The sequence below is a fragment of the Lepidochelys kempii genome, chromosome 9 (assembly GCF_965140285.1).
Source record: "Lepidochelys kempii isolate rLepKem1 chromosome 9, rLepKem1.hap1, whole genome shotgun sequence".
Lineage (NCBI taxonomy): Eukaryota > Metazoa > Chordata > Testudines > Cheloniidae > Lepidochelys > Lepidochelys kempii.
Genome location: NC_136388.1, coordinates 49,172,080 through 49,188,316, shown reverse-complemented (window position 1 = coordinate 49,188,316; position 16,237 = coordinate 49,172,080). Strand labels below are relative to the sequence as shown.

General features: G+C 41.9%; 1 protein-coding gene across 13 annotated transcripts in view; it reads right to left on the bottom strand.

Moving 5' to 3' along the window:
* The window catches only part of ARMC8 (armadillo repeat containing 8), a 181,839-nt gene that overhangs the window by 24,457 nt on the left and 141,145 nt on the right, over positions 1 to 16,237 (bottom strand). For all 13 annotated transcript variants that reach the window (XM_073360247.2, XM_073360250.2, XM_073360258.2 and 10 more), the window contains 4 exons: positions 12,100 to 12,182; positions 11,761 to 11,842; positions 4,738 to 4,824; positions 907 to 999 (listed from right to left, as the gene is read on the bottom strand). In XM_073360247.2, coding sequence (XP_073216348.1) covers positions 907 to 999; positions 4,738 to 4,824; positions 11,761 to 11,842; positions 12,100 to 12,182 — 345 coding nt within the window. The remainder of the gene's footprint in view (positions 1 to 906; positions 1,000 to 4,737; positions 4,825 to 11,760; positions 11,843 to 12,099; positions 12,183 to 16,237) is intronic.

The following is a 16,237-nucleotide window of genomic DNA, read 5'->3' as shown; positions in this document are numbered from 1 at the left end:
ACCATAGCCTTATCTTTGAACTAATCAGTTATGCTGCTGCTCAATTAGCTCATGACTGACATGCACAAGTGAAATAGATATAAGGTTTGAATTTTATTCTTGCTTTGATCTCCTGATTTTACACTCTTTGTATAATTCCATGGATTTACACTTCATTTATTATTTGTTGGAAATTACTGCACTGTGAAGCTTACATGAATAGTTTGTTATGGATATAATTATACTGTCAAGAATTATACTGTCAAGAATACATGAATAGTTTGTTATGGATATAATTATACTGTCAATAAAGACATATCAGCAAGATCATTTTTTGTTTATTGGCTTATAAAAAGTGGAAAGCTGACTGCAAAGAGTTACAAAAGGATTTCACCAAACTGGGTGACTGGCAACAAAATGGCACATGAAATGCAATGTCCATAAGTGCAAGTAATTCATATTGAAATAAATAATCCCAACTGTACATACAAAATGATGTGATCTAAATTAGCTGTTACCAAGAAAGAGATCTTGAAGTCATCATGAATAGTTCACCCAACTGCCAGATGCTAGAACTGGATGATAGGGGATGGATCACTCCAAATTGCCCTGTTCTGTCCATTCCCTCTGAAGCATCTGGCACTGGCTACAGTCAGAAGACAGGAGACTGGTCTAGATGGACCATTGGTCTGACCCAGTATGGCTGTTCTTATGTTCTTAATATACTTTCAGGGACAGATCACTATTTTCTTGTATAGTCACACATATAGGCAGGCTGAACATCTGCAATGTTGTTTTTAGTAACTGATATGATCTTCATGGCCAAAAGTAAAGCTCTGCGTCTCCCTTCCTTGCAGTGTGTTTTGGTGGTTGACTGGTTGTGTGTGGTGTTTGCATAAACAATGTTTCATTGGAGTGAGCACTTACCATTAAAGCCCAAATGCCATTCACTCGCAAAGCAAGATTTTCACTCTGGGTTAAACTACAAAGAAGTTCTATGGCTCCTGATTCTAAAATAGGCTGTAATGAACAGGAAAAAACATACAGCTTTAGAACACCATGAATTTACTGAACTTACATGTACATCAATGATCTATCAAATGTGGTATTGCATACTGTGTTTATCTCGAGGTGGATCTTGGTTATTTACTGAGGAACTGTAGACATAACTATAATGAAATGTGTATGCACACACACCCTTTTCAGACAACCTTCTGTCTCAATAGACTGCTAGCAGTGAAGCACCTTTAATAAAAGACTATCTTAATTAAGCAACTGATTTTTGATCCCTTGAGCAGACACACAAGACAGGTTTCACTGTCTTTAATTGCATTTAAACTTGCTCTTCACATTCACTAATGAAGACACATTGAGATGTAATGAGTTCAACACGTATATAAACAATAGAACAACCACCAAGTGTAATAAGGCTAACTCTTAAGAATTCTGGTGACAACCTGAGAAAAACTCAAACCGCTTGTGATATTATCAGACAATGAGGTTACAGGACAAATACAAACAGATGGATTTAGAAAGCCCCAGATTATTAAATGAAACAGAAACTACAGTCACAGAATGATAAAAGCTTGAGACCGTGAATCCACAATAGTCAGGAAACTCAGGGTTCAGGTTGCCATGGGAACAACAGGCCAAATTCTACCCTCAGTTATGTAAATCTAGAATAACATCTCCAAAGTCAGTGGAATTACTCCAGACTGGGGGATATTCACTCTGTGCACAAGGTCTGCAAAAGCGCTCTGCACCATTTATGATTCACATAAGGCCCCAAAATAGGTTAGGGCCCCTTACACAGGGGTGAATTTCACCAAATTTACATCAGTATATGTGAATGCAGAATTTGGCCCTTAATTCTGTTTGCTTGCACACGTGCTTTATACTAAGGTCTTTTGTTACAGGTTGGCAGAACACCGCTGTGGAATGATTTGGCAAATGTTAATTTACAAATATGAATTAACCATTACAAGTTTAAAGATGAAACATCTTGGGTGACATAGTTTATTCTGAAACTATGTAGAATAAACAGTAATAAAATGTCATATATTCTTGCAAAAACTTAACTGTAAATTTTATCACCTGATTGAGATTAAATGTATACCATTAGCTTTTTTCTAACAAACACCATCGCCACAATGGTATTAATATTTGTCTCAATATTGAAAAAGTACTATTATAATTGAGTGTGAAAAATATGCTGATACTCCTTGGCAACTGAAATAAGGATTTGAATTAAGATGCTAAACACTAGAGCAGCCAATCTGTTAAATTTGGCAAAATGCTGATGGAAGTCAGGCAGGAGCTGGAGCTGGGACTCCCAGGGTCACTGGCAGGATGGCTGCTGTGGAGCTGGGGCTCCTGGGGAGCCTGGCAGTTGGTTCCCAACCTGGCTGTCTCCCTGGGCTGCCCTCTGCCCTGGAGAAAGGGTGGGCAGGCTGCCAGCTGGGAAGATATTCCATAGAAAATTCCAGGATTTTTTTTGTCCTGAGACAGAACAAAAAAACCTCAAAATCTCTGAATTTTTCATGCATCAAAAAATCCTGCTCCAGCTCAGCTCAACTAAATACACGGACAAAATTATTTTTGCTACTGTAGTTGGTATTTAATGTACAAATCTTAAAGTGCTGCAAATAAAAAAGAAAATACAGAGTATGTTAAATAAAATAATATATTTCATAGCTATATGAAGGAATTTCAAAACAGTCTCTCCTTTTATTCTGGCAAATCATGTCTAAGTAAAGACACATTTGCATAAACAGCGTGTACATTTTTTTATCGAGAGAGAGTCTCCATCAAAGGGCTTGTCTTCACCAGGAGATCTGATCACATTTAGATGTTATGAGAAGTGGAGTTAGCTGACACCACAGTACTCCTGGCTGACTGGTCACTGTAGGCAAGGCTATAAGCACAGCCCGTTGACATGACGCTGAGCACTATTTGTCATTGTCTATACTGACCAGTTAGTTGTGGTCAGCTTTTTTTAGCTAATTCTGCTCCTCATGAAGAAGTCTAAACACGATGAGATCTCTTGGGGAAGAGAAGCCCATATAAATGGGCCCATTAGCAGCCAGAGTGCAACACACTCTGTCTGATCCCCTAGCCATGATAGAGGCAAGAAATGTACAATGAGGTCACAAAGATGACTAAGCTCTGATAAAGTTATGGCATATCACTACTGAGCATACTGATGAGCATTTTTTCCAATTGCTTATAACATCTTTATTTTTAACCATTTTCCAGCCTAATCAAACAAGGGCACTAGCTCTCAATAAGGACTATCTATGGCCATGCCAAGTTTCAAGTGGCTAATCAGTTGCTTTTTTGGTAGCCATGTTTAAAAATGTGTGGATAAAATTACTTTATAACATGAGAAGCGTTTTTTCCACTTCTCATCACAGAGCAGATGAAGGGATTTTCCTCAAACTTAAAAAAAGTCACCTATGGGCTTAGATCAAATACTGAAAATTATAGCCCAAGAGATGAATGTTTTGTCCACTATAATACAGAAATGCATACATCACAGTAAAATGAATACATTATAGAATGAAATGCCTAAAGAATATACTGACCATATGCTACACTTCTTAGGTGGCAATATGAATATTTGTACGCTGTGTGCAACATATACTGATACTCATGAAGCACATACACTGCATGGTGAAATGCATAGTGTACTTCATATAAGCCAATGCACTATACAATGCAATTAATGAAAAAGAACTTTCTTGAGCATTCACTTTTGCTCAGCCTGGTGAAATCACATTCCTGCAGTTATGGCCCATTTCTGCTCACAGTGATGCCAACAAGTGTTTTGCCATTGTATTTAATGAAGGCATAATTGGGTTTCAAGTCTGTGAACTCAAAGTGCTGAAGGTAAAATACATGGCTTACCTCTCAGCTGTCAAACTTATCTCCTGGAGAAGACTGAAGTCCATTTGTAATTGTGGCCCATGGGCAGAGAGATAAATCTAGAATTATGTACTCCCTTCACACCACAGATGTGGGAGACAGATTTGCACACAGATCAAGGAGAGCCTCTGGCCTTTATGTAGTAACAGATTTTAGTTATGATTATAACTTACTATTTATTCAGTCCCTCATTGTCATACCCAGCATCACTCAGTTCGGATATCTGCACCATTATTCCTGCCCTTTGTTTCTATTTCTTCCCCAACCTTCTCTTTTTCTCCCTTTTTTGTATGCCTTCTAGGTTCATCCCTCTGCATTTCCTTCCTTGCTGGTACTCCCACTTCCCCACTCGTCACCCGCATCTGCATTTTACCTGCTAAAATTATCAGCAATTAACTAGATAATGGTTTAAAAAAAAAAACAAGAGAGATTCTAGAGCTTGTGAAAGTTGTTGGTTTGACAGCCCTGTAGATTGAAGTTATCTGATTTATCTCTAGAGCAGATACAGCACAGGCAACAAGGCAGAATTATAAATGAAAAGTGTTTTAAAATCTTATTAAAGGAAGAGTCTATCAGTAAAGTTAGGGCTCATACAGCATACTCATGTCTAACTACATTAGATGGGACCACCTATTCTGTCATATCACTGAATAATTAAGTTTTTTTTTTTAATTGACAGAATATCAGTGATAAAATTCCATCATCCAAACATTACAACTACCGTATAATCACCTGATAGTGATTAAAAAACTTCTTTGTTTACTCAAAAGTCATTGTTGTAACACACAGTTCTACTAAACAAGCAATAAGAGGAAATGATAGGTGAATACCAACCTCTTTGCTTGGGGAGAATTCAAGGAGAAGGTTGCATAATGTGGAAGATGCTACCACCAGGACTTCATCTGGAGCATTCTGTAAAACCTAAGGGCATAAGGAGTAGAGTGGGGAGCTCCATTAATTGTTATGAACAAGACTAAGATCACTTTTAAACAACGTTACGGTTTTGCTTAGCAAGAGCCACCAGATGAGCCTCAGTGCCCTTGTACTGCAATGAAGGGTTATGCTGGGATTTGGGAATCCACTTCCACAGTCATCCTGTTGAAGTAGAGCAGTTTTTGAACAAAAAGACCTTCAGGCATTGTGATATGCATGGTACTGACGCCTATGTGAAGGTGAGGTGGAGCAGTTGATAGTCTTCCCCACCACTTACATGTTCTGATCTTACATGGGCCATAACAGCTGTTCCTCTGTGGAGCAAATTATTTTGAAAGAGTCTCACTTCTTCCTTTTCAGTGGACTACAGAGCTGGCACACCAAGGGGAGCAATCTACACTATCTTACACTATGAATGGTGCACAAAATGCATCTCTTCAATGCACTGAGCAGCCCAGGAGGGAATGAGTCATTGGAGATACATGTTCTCCCTTGGGGTAATGGCAACTCTGAACAGCCTCCTACAAAGGGCTTTGTGCAAACTGCAACTATCTACCCCTATATAATTAACTGTGATTACAGAGTGCTACAGAATCAGCTTGCTTGAACAATCCTTAAGTGTGTTTCCTTAAATCATTGTGCTTTTACATTTAACTGTTATAAAAGTAAGAATGCCCAAAACCACTTTTTCATTCTTGGATGTGGGATAAGAAGTTACTTACCCATACAATACCTTGAGTTCTTCAAGAGGTTTTGTCCCTATGGGTGCTCCACCATAGGATGAGGATGCACTTGAGCATTCTTGACTGGAGACTGTGAAAACAGTGTCTGATGTATTACAGCTAAGCATCTTGTGCTTAGATACGAGGGCATATAAGTAGGTGTGAACTTTGCTGCACTCATTTCCTTCTCACCCGGGAAGCCAGAGACTACAAAGCCAAAGACTCCACAGCAGAGGGAAAGAAGGGTAGGGGATAGAGCACCCACAGGGACAAAACATCTCAAAAAACTCAAGTAACCGTCACCTTGTCTGATCGGTCCATCAGCCCTCACAGGAAAAGTGCCAATCACCACATGTCTTTCTTGTTGGTCTAGCCATTCCTTCAGCCACCCGCTGGCCAGGCTGTCAGTGGCACCAGACACCCAACTGGATAGCACACTGCAGCCCAGAACCCCTAAGCTCAAGTGATCCATCAACCTTAGCCTCCCAAGTAGCTGGGATTACAATCTCCAGTCAAGAGCACACAGATGCACACACATCCTATAGTGGAGCTCCTATAAGGATATATACCAGAGGTGGCCAACCTGAGCCTGAGAAGGAGCCAGAATTTACCAATCTATATTGCCAAAGAGCCACAGTAATACATCAGCAGCTCCCGCATCAGCTCCCCACTCCCCACACCTCCCCCTTACTCCCCACACCTCCCGATCAGCTGTTTTGTGGTGTGCAGGAGGCTTGGGGAGTGGAGGGGGAGGGGAGGAGCAAGAGCGTGGCAGGCTCAGAGGAGAGGGTGGGAAGGGGTGGAATGGAGCCAGGGCCTGTGGCAGAGCCAGGGGTTGAGCAGTGAGCACCCCCTGGCATATTGGAAAGTTGGCGCCTGTAGCTCCAGCCCCGGAGTTGGTGCCTATACAAGGAGCCACATATTAACTTCTGAAGAGCCGCATGTGGCTCTGGAGCTACAGGTTGGCCACCCCTGATATATACTCAAAGGAGAATAAAGTGGTTTTAATTGGGATTTACTGAGTCAGAGTTTAAGGCTAGAAGGAACCACCAGGTTATCTATTCTGACCTCTTGTATATCACAAGCCACTAAACACCGCCTATCCATGCCCAAAACAAGCCAACCACCAGAATTAGACCAAAATATTACGGGAAACTAAACTATTGTGTGCCACAGGCAGGGAAGAGGAGAGATCAAGATGCACCAAGCTCTCTGTTCGTGATCTGTTACTGCTTACAGATATGGCAGTACAGGATACTTTATTTAAGAAGAAGAAGAAGATGAAGATGACAGTACAGTCCAATGCCCACCCTTCTGCTGTGGCAGGGAATAGACTCCACTTGCTATTGAAAGATCCCTGTTCAATGCATAAGAGAACGGAAAACAAAAACAAAAAAATCCTTTTTTTATACTTTTTACCTTGTGGATAATAATTCCTTCCTAAGCCCTAATTGTGTGTGTGGTGTAGTCCTATGCATGAGCAAAAACTAGTATGAGCCTCAAATCCCATTTCCAAAGATACTGCCGACATCTGTTCTCTATCTTTTGTTCTTGTATCCCACTAAATTAGATTCCGCCACGAAATTTCTAACCGTTTGCCTCCAACAAAAAAATTATTCCATTTTTTAAACCTGACCTTTATTATTACTATTGTTACAGTAGTTGGTTTTCTCTCCTGTTGCTGCTGTCACCAATGAACTTGTGATCCCTTTTTATACACAACTTTAAACTAAGTTCCCTTTGTAGACCCCTCTTCTCCCCCCTATACAGCTGTAATACCTTCAGCCAGTCATCTTAAGGAAGACTTGTTCAAGTCTTTTTTCATTTTTATAACTATTTTGAGATTTAAATTCTTTTTCCCTACATTACAACAGTTATATACTGGGGGATAGTTCCACACTTTGCATTGTGGAAAGGAGATGTAGGATAAAAGATCTAGTAAGTTTTCCCTATTAGCTGCCAACAAAATGTTAAAAAAGCGCCCGATTCTCCACTGCCTGGCACCTTGGATAGTCATTTATACACACATTGTAAGTAAAGTATAGGGCAGTAGAGAATAAGGCCAAAAGGACAGATATAAATCCAATGGCATCCTTCTGTGGGCCTCAGTTCCTCACATGTCGTTGTGAGAGCATGCCCACAGAGAGAGAAGTACCTCTTATGTTTGACAGAAGGACTGTACATTTATTTAGCACTAGCCAGAAATATTTTCCTTATAAATCATGCTTTTCAAGCTGACTGAATAACTATACTCAATTGTTTAAAAGTAAGCAGCTTCTCTTTTCTGGGGGAACTAGTGAGCCACTAACTGAAAGGCAAGGATCAAAGTCAGAGGTGATGTAAAATGTGGTGTAACTTACTGATGTAAGTGGGTATAATTTATATAATGAGAGGACAGAAAGGCAGAATTGTTACAGGAAAGTCAACCAAAAGTAAGTTTAAGACAATATACCACTAAAGCTACTGAAATGAATTTGCCTTGACACAGTTCCTAAAGGACAGCCAATGCTTGGTAATGGAGAAATGCTTGAAAACATGAACTTCCTAATTACAATATTGCTGACATTCCTTCCTACCAAGCAAATCCATCCCTAAGATTTTTCTGCTGATCAATGGACTGGGCAGCTCTCTCTGGTCTGGCTCTTTCTGTGGTCACAAATACAATAAGCAACCAAGAGCAGAATGCTCGTAAAAGAAGTCAGATCCATTTTGAAGATATGGATACATTTTATATTCCCTTTTGAACAGGGATGGGTACAAGGCTGAGCCAGAGATCATAGACTGGCTCAAGAAGGCTTTTTTGGAATGGATGGCCACGTTCTCCTGCCATTGTTCAGAAATATCAAACTGCTGTCTTCACCTAAAAAGAGGAAAAGAGTTGATAGTCACAGAATCATAGGGTGGGTAGCGATCGATCTATTGGGGATCGATTTATCACATCTTGTTGAGAGGCGGAAGCGGAGTCGACGGGGGAGCGGCAGCGGTCGACTCACCGCCGTCCTCATAGCCAGGTAAGTTAACCTAAGATACGCTGACTTCAGCTACGCTATTCGCATATCTTAGGTCAACCCCACCCCCCATTAGTGTAGACCAGGGCATAGAACCATAGGGTTTGAAGGGACCACAAGGGTCATCTAGTCTAACCACCAGCCAAGATGCAGGATTTGTTGTGTCTAAACCATCCAAGACAGATGGCTATCTGGCCTCTTTTTGAAAATCTCAAGTGAAGGAGATTCCATGACTTCCCTAGACAGTTTGTTCCATTGTCCTACTGTTCTTACAGTTACAGTATGAAGTATTTCCAGAGATTTAATCTAAATCTGCTAAGCTGTAGTTTGAACCCATTGCCTCTTTTCCTGCCCTTTGTGGCAAGAGAACAATTTTTCTCCATCTATTTTATGGCAGCCTTTCAAGTATTTGAAGACCACTATCATGTCCCTCCTGAATCTCCTCTTTTCCAAACTAAACATACCCAATTCCTCCAGCCTTTGCTCATACGACATACATTCCAAACCTTTGATAATTTTTGTCTCTCGCCTCTGGATCCTTTCCAGTTTCTCTACATCCTTTTCATATAGCCGTGACCAAAATTGGACACAGTACTCCAGCTGAGGCCTAATCAGCGCTGAGTAGAGTGGTATTATCATCTCCCATGACTTGCATGGTATGCCTCTGTTTATGTAACCCACAATTGCACTTTTTTTTTTTTTGCAACAGCATTGCATTGTTGACTCATGTTGAGGTTGTGATCCACCACAACTCCCAGATCCTTCTCAGTGCTGCTGCAAAGCTAGTTATCCCCCATTCGGTATTTGCACATTTGGTTTTTGTTCCCTAAATGTAGCACCTTACATTTGTCTTTGTTGAATTTCATTTTGTTGTCGATAGCCCAGTTCTCCAATTCATCAAGATTCCTTTGAATTTTAGCTCTATCCTCCAAAGTGTTGGCAAGTCCCCCTAGCTTTGTGTCATCTGCAAATTTGATCACTATGCTCTCTATTCCTACATCCAGGTAATTAATAAAGATGTTAAACAACACCAGACCCAGAACAGATCCTTCTCCAGTGACAGGGTAGAAGGTTAGAAGGCTGACTCATAAAATTGTGGAAACTAGAGGTCAATATGGCCAAGAAGTTCAGAATTCATAAAGAAAAGGTGGTTGTCCTATGAGGTATCCAGGTTCTAGAGATGCCCAAGGCAGATAAATCCGGTCTGCAGGTAACCTTAATGGAGTACAAGAGAGACCCCAACTATAGGCTTGGACGATAAGGACCTACAAAGGAATAGTCTTGAATCTGAGACTCCCTGAGACTCCTTGCAAACTCCACTGATGGCAAACCCAAAAACTAAGACCCAAGACTGTCCAGGCACCCAGGACTACTGAAACTTGAGGGGGTAATGGGCAAAGAAGTCCAACTTTGCTCCACAGAAGTCACCCATCCCAAGTCAGGGTCAAATGTCATCCACAATTAAACCAACACACCCTAATTTGGTGGCACAGTCAGCAGCAAGAGAAAGGATTCTAAGAACCAGCACTCACTGCTGAAGCATCAAACAGACTGGTTGAGAGTCATCTCTTAGTCCAGAAACCCCTTCGGATCTGACACACTTGTGCTGTTTCACTTGTGAACGAAAGCCGGGGTAGTTCTCAGAATGGCAGTACTCTTGCTGCCTTTTACAGAGGCCTGCATTCTCCAAGCCCTTATGTACCTTGTTGTCAGAGTTCCTGGCTCTTCTTGATTCTGTACCACTTCAATCTCTGAAGATGTGTTGAAGCTAAGGTTGCTGACACGCCTGCCTGGCTTATATCATGAAACAGGGGAGTTTATATCCTTTACACATTTTTATCCAGTCTAATTTAGCTGTGGATCCTGTTAAACTCAGGATTTGCAATGAGTTCCACAGGATAATTTCCCTTTTTCAGTTTAAAATTTGCTGCCTTTTAATTTCATTGAATGTCTCCTTGTTCTAGTAATATGAAACATCGTAAACGGGAATTTTTGGCTGACCTTTTTACATTATTCATTATTTTATATACCTCCACCATGTCATCACTAATTCATCAACTCTCTAAGTTATATGGCCCTAATCTTTCTATTTGTCTACTCATTTTTGTTGCCCTTCTCTGTACCTTTCCTATTTTTGCTATATGATTTTTGAGGTCAAGTGCCCAGAACTGAACACACTGTCTAGGTATGGTTATACTGCTGATTTACAAAACAACATTATAATATTTTCATTATTATCTATTAGTAGTATTACAGAAACGCTGTATTCTGTTTCTTCAGGTAACATATCATCTTATTTGCTTTTTTGATCAAAGCTGTGACTGAACAGGTTTTCATGGAGGTGTCAGCTATTCAGTATAACAACATTGGCTTCTATGCAATAAGCTTAGCCACCCTGCATACTTGAGGGCAAATGGGGAACTGCAGAAACAGGAAACACTCTGCACAGAGTGCCTCACAGCTTCCTCATTCTCTCTCTCTCTCCTGTTCCAGCACATCTGCTCTTTTGTTCTATGCTTAACTAGGCAAATCACAGGAACAAAATCTCTTAGCCTTGCACACTGTTTCTGGTTGGTTTGCCCATTCTCTCCTCCAGAAGCTGCCATTTTCCCATAGATAGAGTAGTATGTGCAGTGCAATTAGTCTTCCTCTGTCCTTTTTCACTAATTCAGTACAACCCATTCTTTACAACCACTCAGTCGTTCAATAAACTGCAGTGCATGTGACAATGCAATATGAGAGATTTTGCATTAGGCTGAAGAGGAATGCTCTACCCACATCATGGCCCTGCCTCTTCCAGCATCCCACTCCCTGGGAAAGTATTGCAGGTGGAATGTAGGATCAATATCCCCTCCACAAAACAGCTGCAGCCTCAACCTCAGTTGCCAGTTATAGGCTAAGCAGGGGAGCAGAGGGGAGCCCTTTCCTATGTTGCTGAGTAAGGGCTAGGGGCAATATGGCTCTCAGTGCCTGTCTTATTTTGTAATAGATTGTGTTACATTTCAAAAGAGAAAGTGCAGGTAACGACACTGTTTGTTGTTACTGGGCTTTTGCTGATTTGTGAGCCTCCAGAACAGATCACACATATCAGATGTCAAGGTGATAACTATTAAGATTCTACAAAAAGACACTGTAACTGATGAACAGGTCACATCCACTTCCAAGTGTGTGATTCTTGCTATTTTTCATCTCACCTTCATTAAGGGTTTCCATACGGCGTGATCCTGGAAACTCGTCCGTAGCTGCTGCACAGACCGGGACAAACTGTGCAAACATCTACAAAGAAAAATGAAATGAGGTCTGTGAAATACTTTCACTGTTTCTCTCCATACAGATATAGCTAGGAATTTGATGATAATTAATACAACAAACACCAAGAAATATTTTACTATCATCTCTAATGAATTTTCAGAGACTAGAAACTACTTTACGTTAGTTTTAGTGTTTGATGGACAGCAAATCAAGGACCAAAAAAAAAAAAGCAGAGTTAAACACTCTGAAAATTATTTTAATTAGATAAGGAAAGCTCATACCTGACTGCAGATAGCCGCACCTTGATACTAGACTCAGACAAACCATTCACAATTCGGTCCATCATATTTTCAGTCTCAATGATCTGGAGAAAAAAGTTAATGGTGCATAAACAACATAAGGTGGACAACTTTTGTATTACTTGTAAATGCTACTGTTTTGCTGTGGTTTATCGATAACATTCTAAATTTTGCATATGAAAAGAGAATTTACCTTAGAAACAACCACCCTTATTTCCCCTTATGGAACCACTGAACTCATCAATTAGACAATAGTATCTACTCCCTTTGCCTGACGGTGGTTTTCTTCTGATGCTTTCTTGGTGATTCATAAGGCCGTTGATGGAAAATCTGAAAGGTTCTGTAACACTGTGCAGACTGTGGCAGTAGAACTTAGTTTTGGCGCTGGTGTGCAATATCCAAGGAACAGAGTGTAGCTCTTGAATCCTTGAGAGTGTGGAGGGAATTGTCCATTTTCTGGTTGAAAAGATGGGATGCACTGAAAGGGAAGTCTTCAGTAATGTTTTGCACCTCCCTGGGAAAACCAGAGGAATGGAGTCACGACTCCCTCCTCATGATGATGCCAGTGGCAACTGCGCATAATGAAGTATCTGCCGCACCTGCTGCTGATTGGAATGAGGTCTTTGCTATCACCATCCCCATTTCAATTATTGCCTGAAAGCAGGCCTGGTCCTGTTGTGGCAGTTTCTTGACACAGTCCTCCAATTTGCTGTAATTCAGGAAATCATATTTGGCAAATAATGCCTGATAATTCGAAATCCTGAATTGAAGGCTGGCTCAAGAAAAGACTTTGTAGCCTAAAAGGTCCAGTCTCTTGCCCTCCCTGTCAGATGGGTGCAGCATGGATGCTGCTGCCTAGCCCGTTCCATCGCTGCCTGGACCACAAGTGAATTGGGTGTGAGAACAGAAATTCAGACCCCTTGGCTAGTACATAGTATCTTTTTTTCTGCCTCCTTTGGGGTAAATGTACATATGGCCACTGTATGTCAAACTGTGTGAGCTGGCTCAAGAATGGCATTGTTGATTGGAAGAGCAACTCTATTTGGCTCTGATGAGTGAAGTATATCCAGCAGCTTATGCTCAGTGTCTTGGATTTCCTCCAGAGGAATCTGAAGCTCACTCGCCATTCTAATGCAAGAGATCCTGGAATTGGTAGTAGTCATCAGAAGATTGGGGGTTGTTGAAGCCACTGCTGCATCAGGAGAGGACAACAGGAATCTCAACTGTTCCAGCAATACTGTCTGAGCTGGACTGAGTGGCTCATCTCCCATTACTGGTTCCAAGCTCAAAGGCGCCCATGACGGTGAAATAGGTGAAGCCTCCCTAATTGAACAGGCAGGTTCTAATGGTGGGTATTGGGGCCAGGATCCCCATAGGGCCAACATAATGGTTCCGGAAGGTGCTGAGGAGGGCCCCATGGCAGGGGAAACCAGTGGCTCTGAGGCTGCTGGAGTTGAGGATGCTGCCATGATGTGGAAGGCCTCCTCATAGTGGTGGGATGGGATGGATGGTCCTTGACTCTCATCCGAGTCCTCCAAAAATGAAAACTCAGTACCATCGGCTGCACTGTCAGAGCCGGTGGAAATGTGTACGCTGTTGGAGCGAGAGGTGAGGAGTGCCTCAGATACTTCATATCTGGTGCCGGAGATCCCCCTGAAAGTACAGGGCCCCAGAAGGGGTGAGGACCTTGGTTTTCCCAGGACAAACACTTCCTGGGGCTGTGGCACTTTTCACGACCTCCCTGGAGTCAAGGGCACTTTTTCAGTCCCTGGAACTGGAATGGGAGAATGGTTTTCCCTGGATTGGATGGCTCTCTGGCTCTCAGGGATGCTGATGTTAACTGTGTGTGGTCTGCACTCAATACTGGCAGATCTGTCGATTTATACAGCTTTTTTTAATGTTTGTGCGTGTTAGGGCACGCTCTGTCCCCATGACTAGAGTTCGTTCCCTTCTTAGGCTTAGAGGAAAACTTATCGCCATGCTTATGTACATGCTTTCTTACCTCCTGACTAGTCCCCGGTGCAGGGTCCATAGTGGTGGTACCACCAGTGCTGGCCTCTGCCTCCATAGTTGGTGGTGCACTCCTGGCAGCCTCAGCCCGATGTACGGAGGGGAGATGGGGGTGTCTCCGCGGCCAGGGTCCAAATGAGGCCTCATGAGGACTTCCAGGAGGTGCTTTTGGAAGCGGAGAGCCCGGCCTTCTCAGGTATGGCTAGGGAAGGACTAGCAGATACTGCACCTGGATGCAATGTTGGCTTCTCCCAAGCAGTAAGAGGCAGAGTTGATGTTCGTCGTTGACTCGAGAAGGAACGCGGGGCAGGAGGCACAGATTGTAAAGCCTGGGGATTATGGCATGGTCCAGTACCAACATGTGGGTCCAGGGAGGAGGGGTGTTCATGGGGAACAAAACTCCCCAAATAGGAACCCCAATCCTACTTCTAAAACTATCAAACTATTAAAAACTACAACAAAAACAATAAAAATGGTAAAAACTGTAAAACTAACTATGTACAACTGTAGATTTTTTAAGTGTGTCATACGAAGAGGACACACAGGACAAGTCTACACTAGCACTTATGTCAGAAAAACTTTTGTCACTCAGAGGTGTGAAAGAACACACACCTCTGAACGACATAAGTTTTGTCAGCATAAGCGCTTGGGTGCATTATGCTGTTGGCGGGAGATGCTCTCCTGCCAATACAGCTACCACCGCTTGTTGAGCTGTTTTTATTACGTTGACCGGAGAGCTCTCTCCTGTCGGCATAACACAGCTACACGAGCGCTCTTATAGTGGGACAGCTGTATTAGTACAGGTGTGCCACTGTAAGCTTAAGACATGGTCTAATAGTTCTGTAAGACATGGCCTAATAGTTCTGACCTGGATCATGCAGTATTGTGTGTTGTGATAGGTCATTCTTGCTTTTTTATCCTATTTTATTCATAATAAAAATCCAATATTTATTTTCATAGCAATTCTATCGCCATATTTCACTCTTAGATTACCACAAACATCTGTCAAGGTCTATCAGAACTAACAAGCTCCAAGTGTAGTTAAGTGCCTCATATGCACAGATGAGGACAAACCAAGTAGGAGAGAATACTCTGGTCATTATCACTGGTGATCACACTGATTTTACAATTGCCACTCATCATTTTATTTGCACTGCCATCTCCAGTGTGGTTTGCCTGATAGGAGCTAGCCATGAATCTACTTTTAAACATTACTGCTTCCTTATGTTTACTTCTGAGAAAAAGCTTGCATTATGCTACACTGCAAAACAAGAGGAAGTTACTCACCTTGTGCAGAAAAGATGGTACTTTGAGATGTGTCACCCTATGGGTGCTTCATTCTAGGTGTATTTGCTCCCCTAATTGGAGAATTTTGGTAGCAGTGTCTGGTCAGCCCATCTCAAGGTTACATAGCACTGCGCAGGCAAACCACCCTCAATTCCTTCTCTACTCAAAGGGCAGAGCCCCTCCTCAAGGACACAGAAGTAAAGGGGAGAAGGCCGGTTGTGGAGCATCCATAGAGCAACACATCTTAAAGAACCATTGTTACTGCACAAGTTGAGTAACTTCCTCTTCTTCTTTGAGTAGCGTCCCTATGGGTACTCCATTGTAGGTGATTTCACAGCAGTATTCCCCATGGAGTGCTGGGGCTTCTGTTATTGATGATAGTTCTTCAGAGCCGAAGATGGCATCAGAGATTGAGTCTTGAGTAATGGTATAATATTCCATGAAAGCATGGCCAGAGGCCCAGGTCGCTGCCCTGCAGATTTCTGAGATAGGGACATCTTTAAAAAACTCCGCCAATGTATAAACAGATCTTGTGGAGTGCTGCAGGTTATACGCATGGTAACAATGGCTAATGCAACCAGAGACCCATTTGAAGAATCTTTGAGTTGATATTGTAGAACCCTTGGATCTTTCTGCAAATGAAAGAAAGAGTTTAGGAGACTTCCTAAAGTCCTTAGTCCTGTCCAAGCAAAATGCTAGGGGTCTCCTAACATCCAGCATATGTAGTATCGCCTCCCTGTTATCACAATGTAGTTTTTGAAAAAAAAAAAAACAAAAAAAAACAGGAAGGTGGATTAGCTGATTCACATGAAAGGAGTAGGCT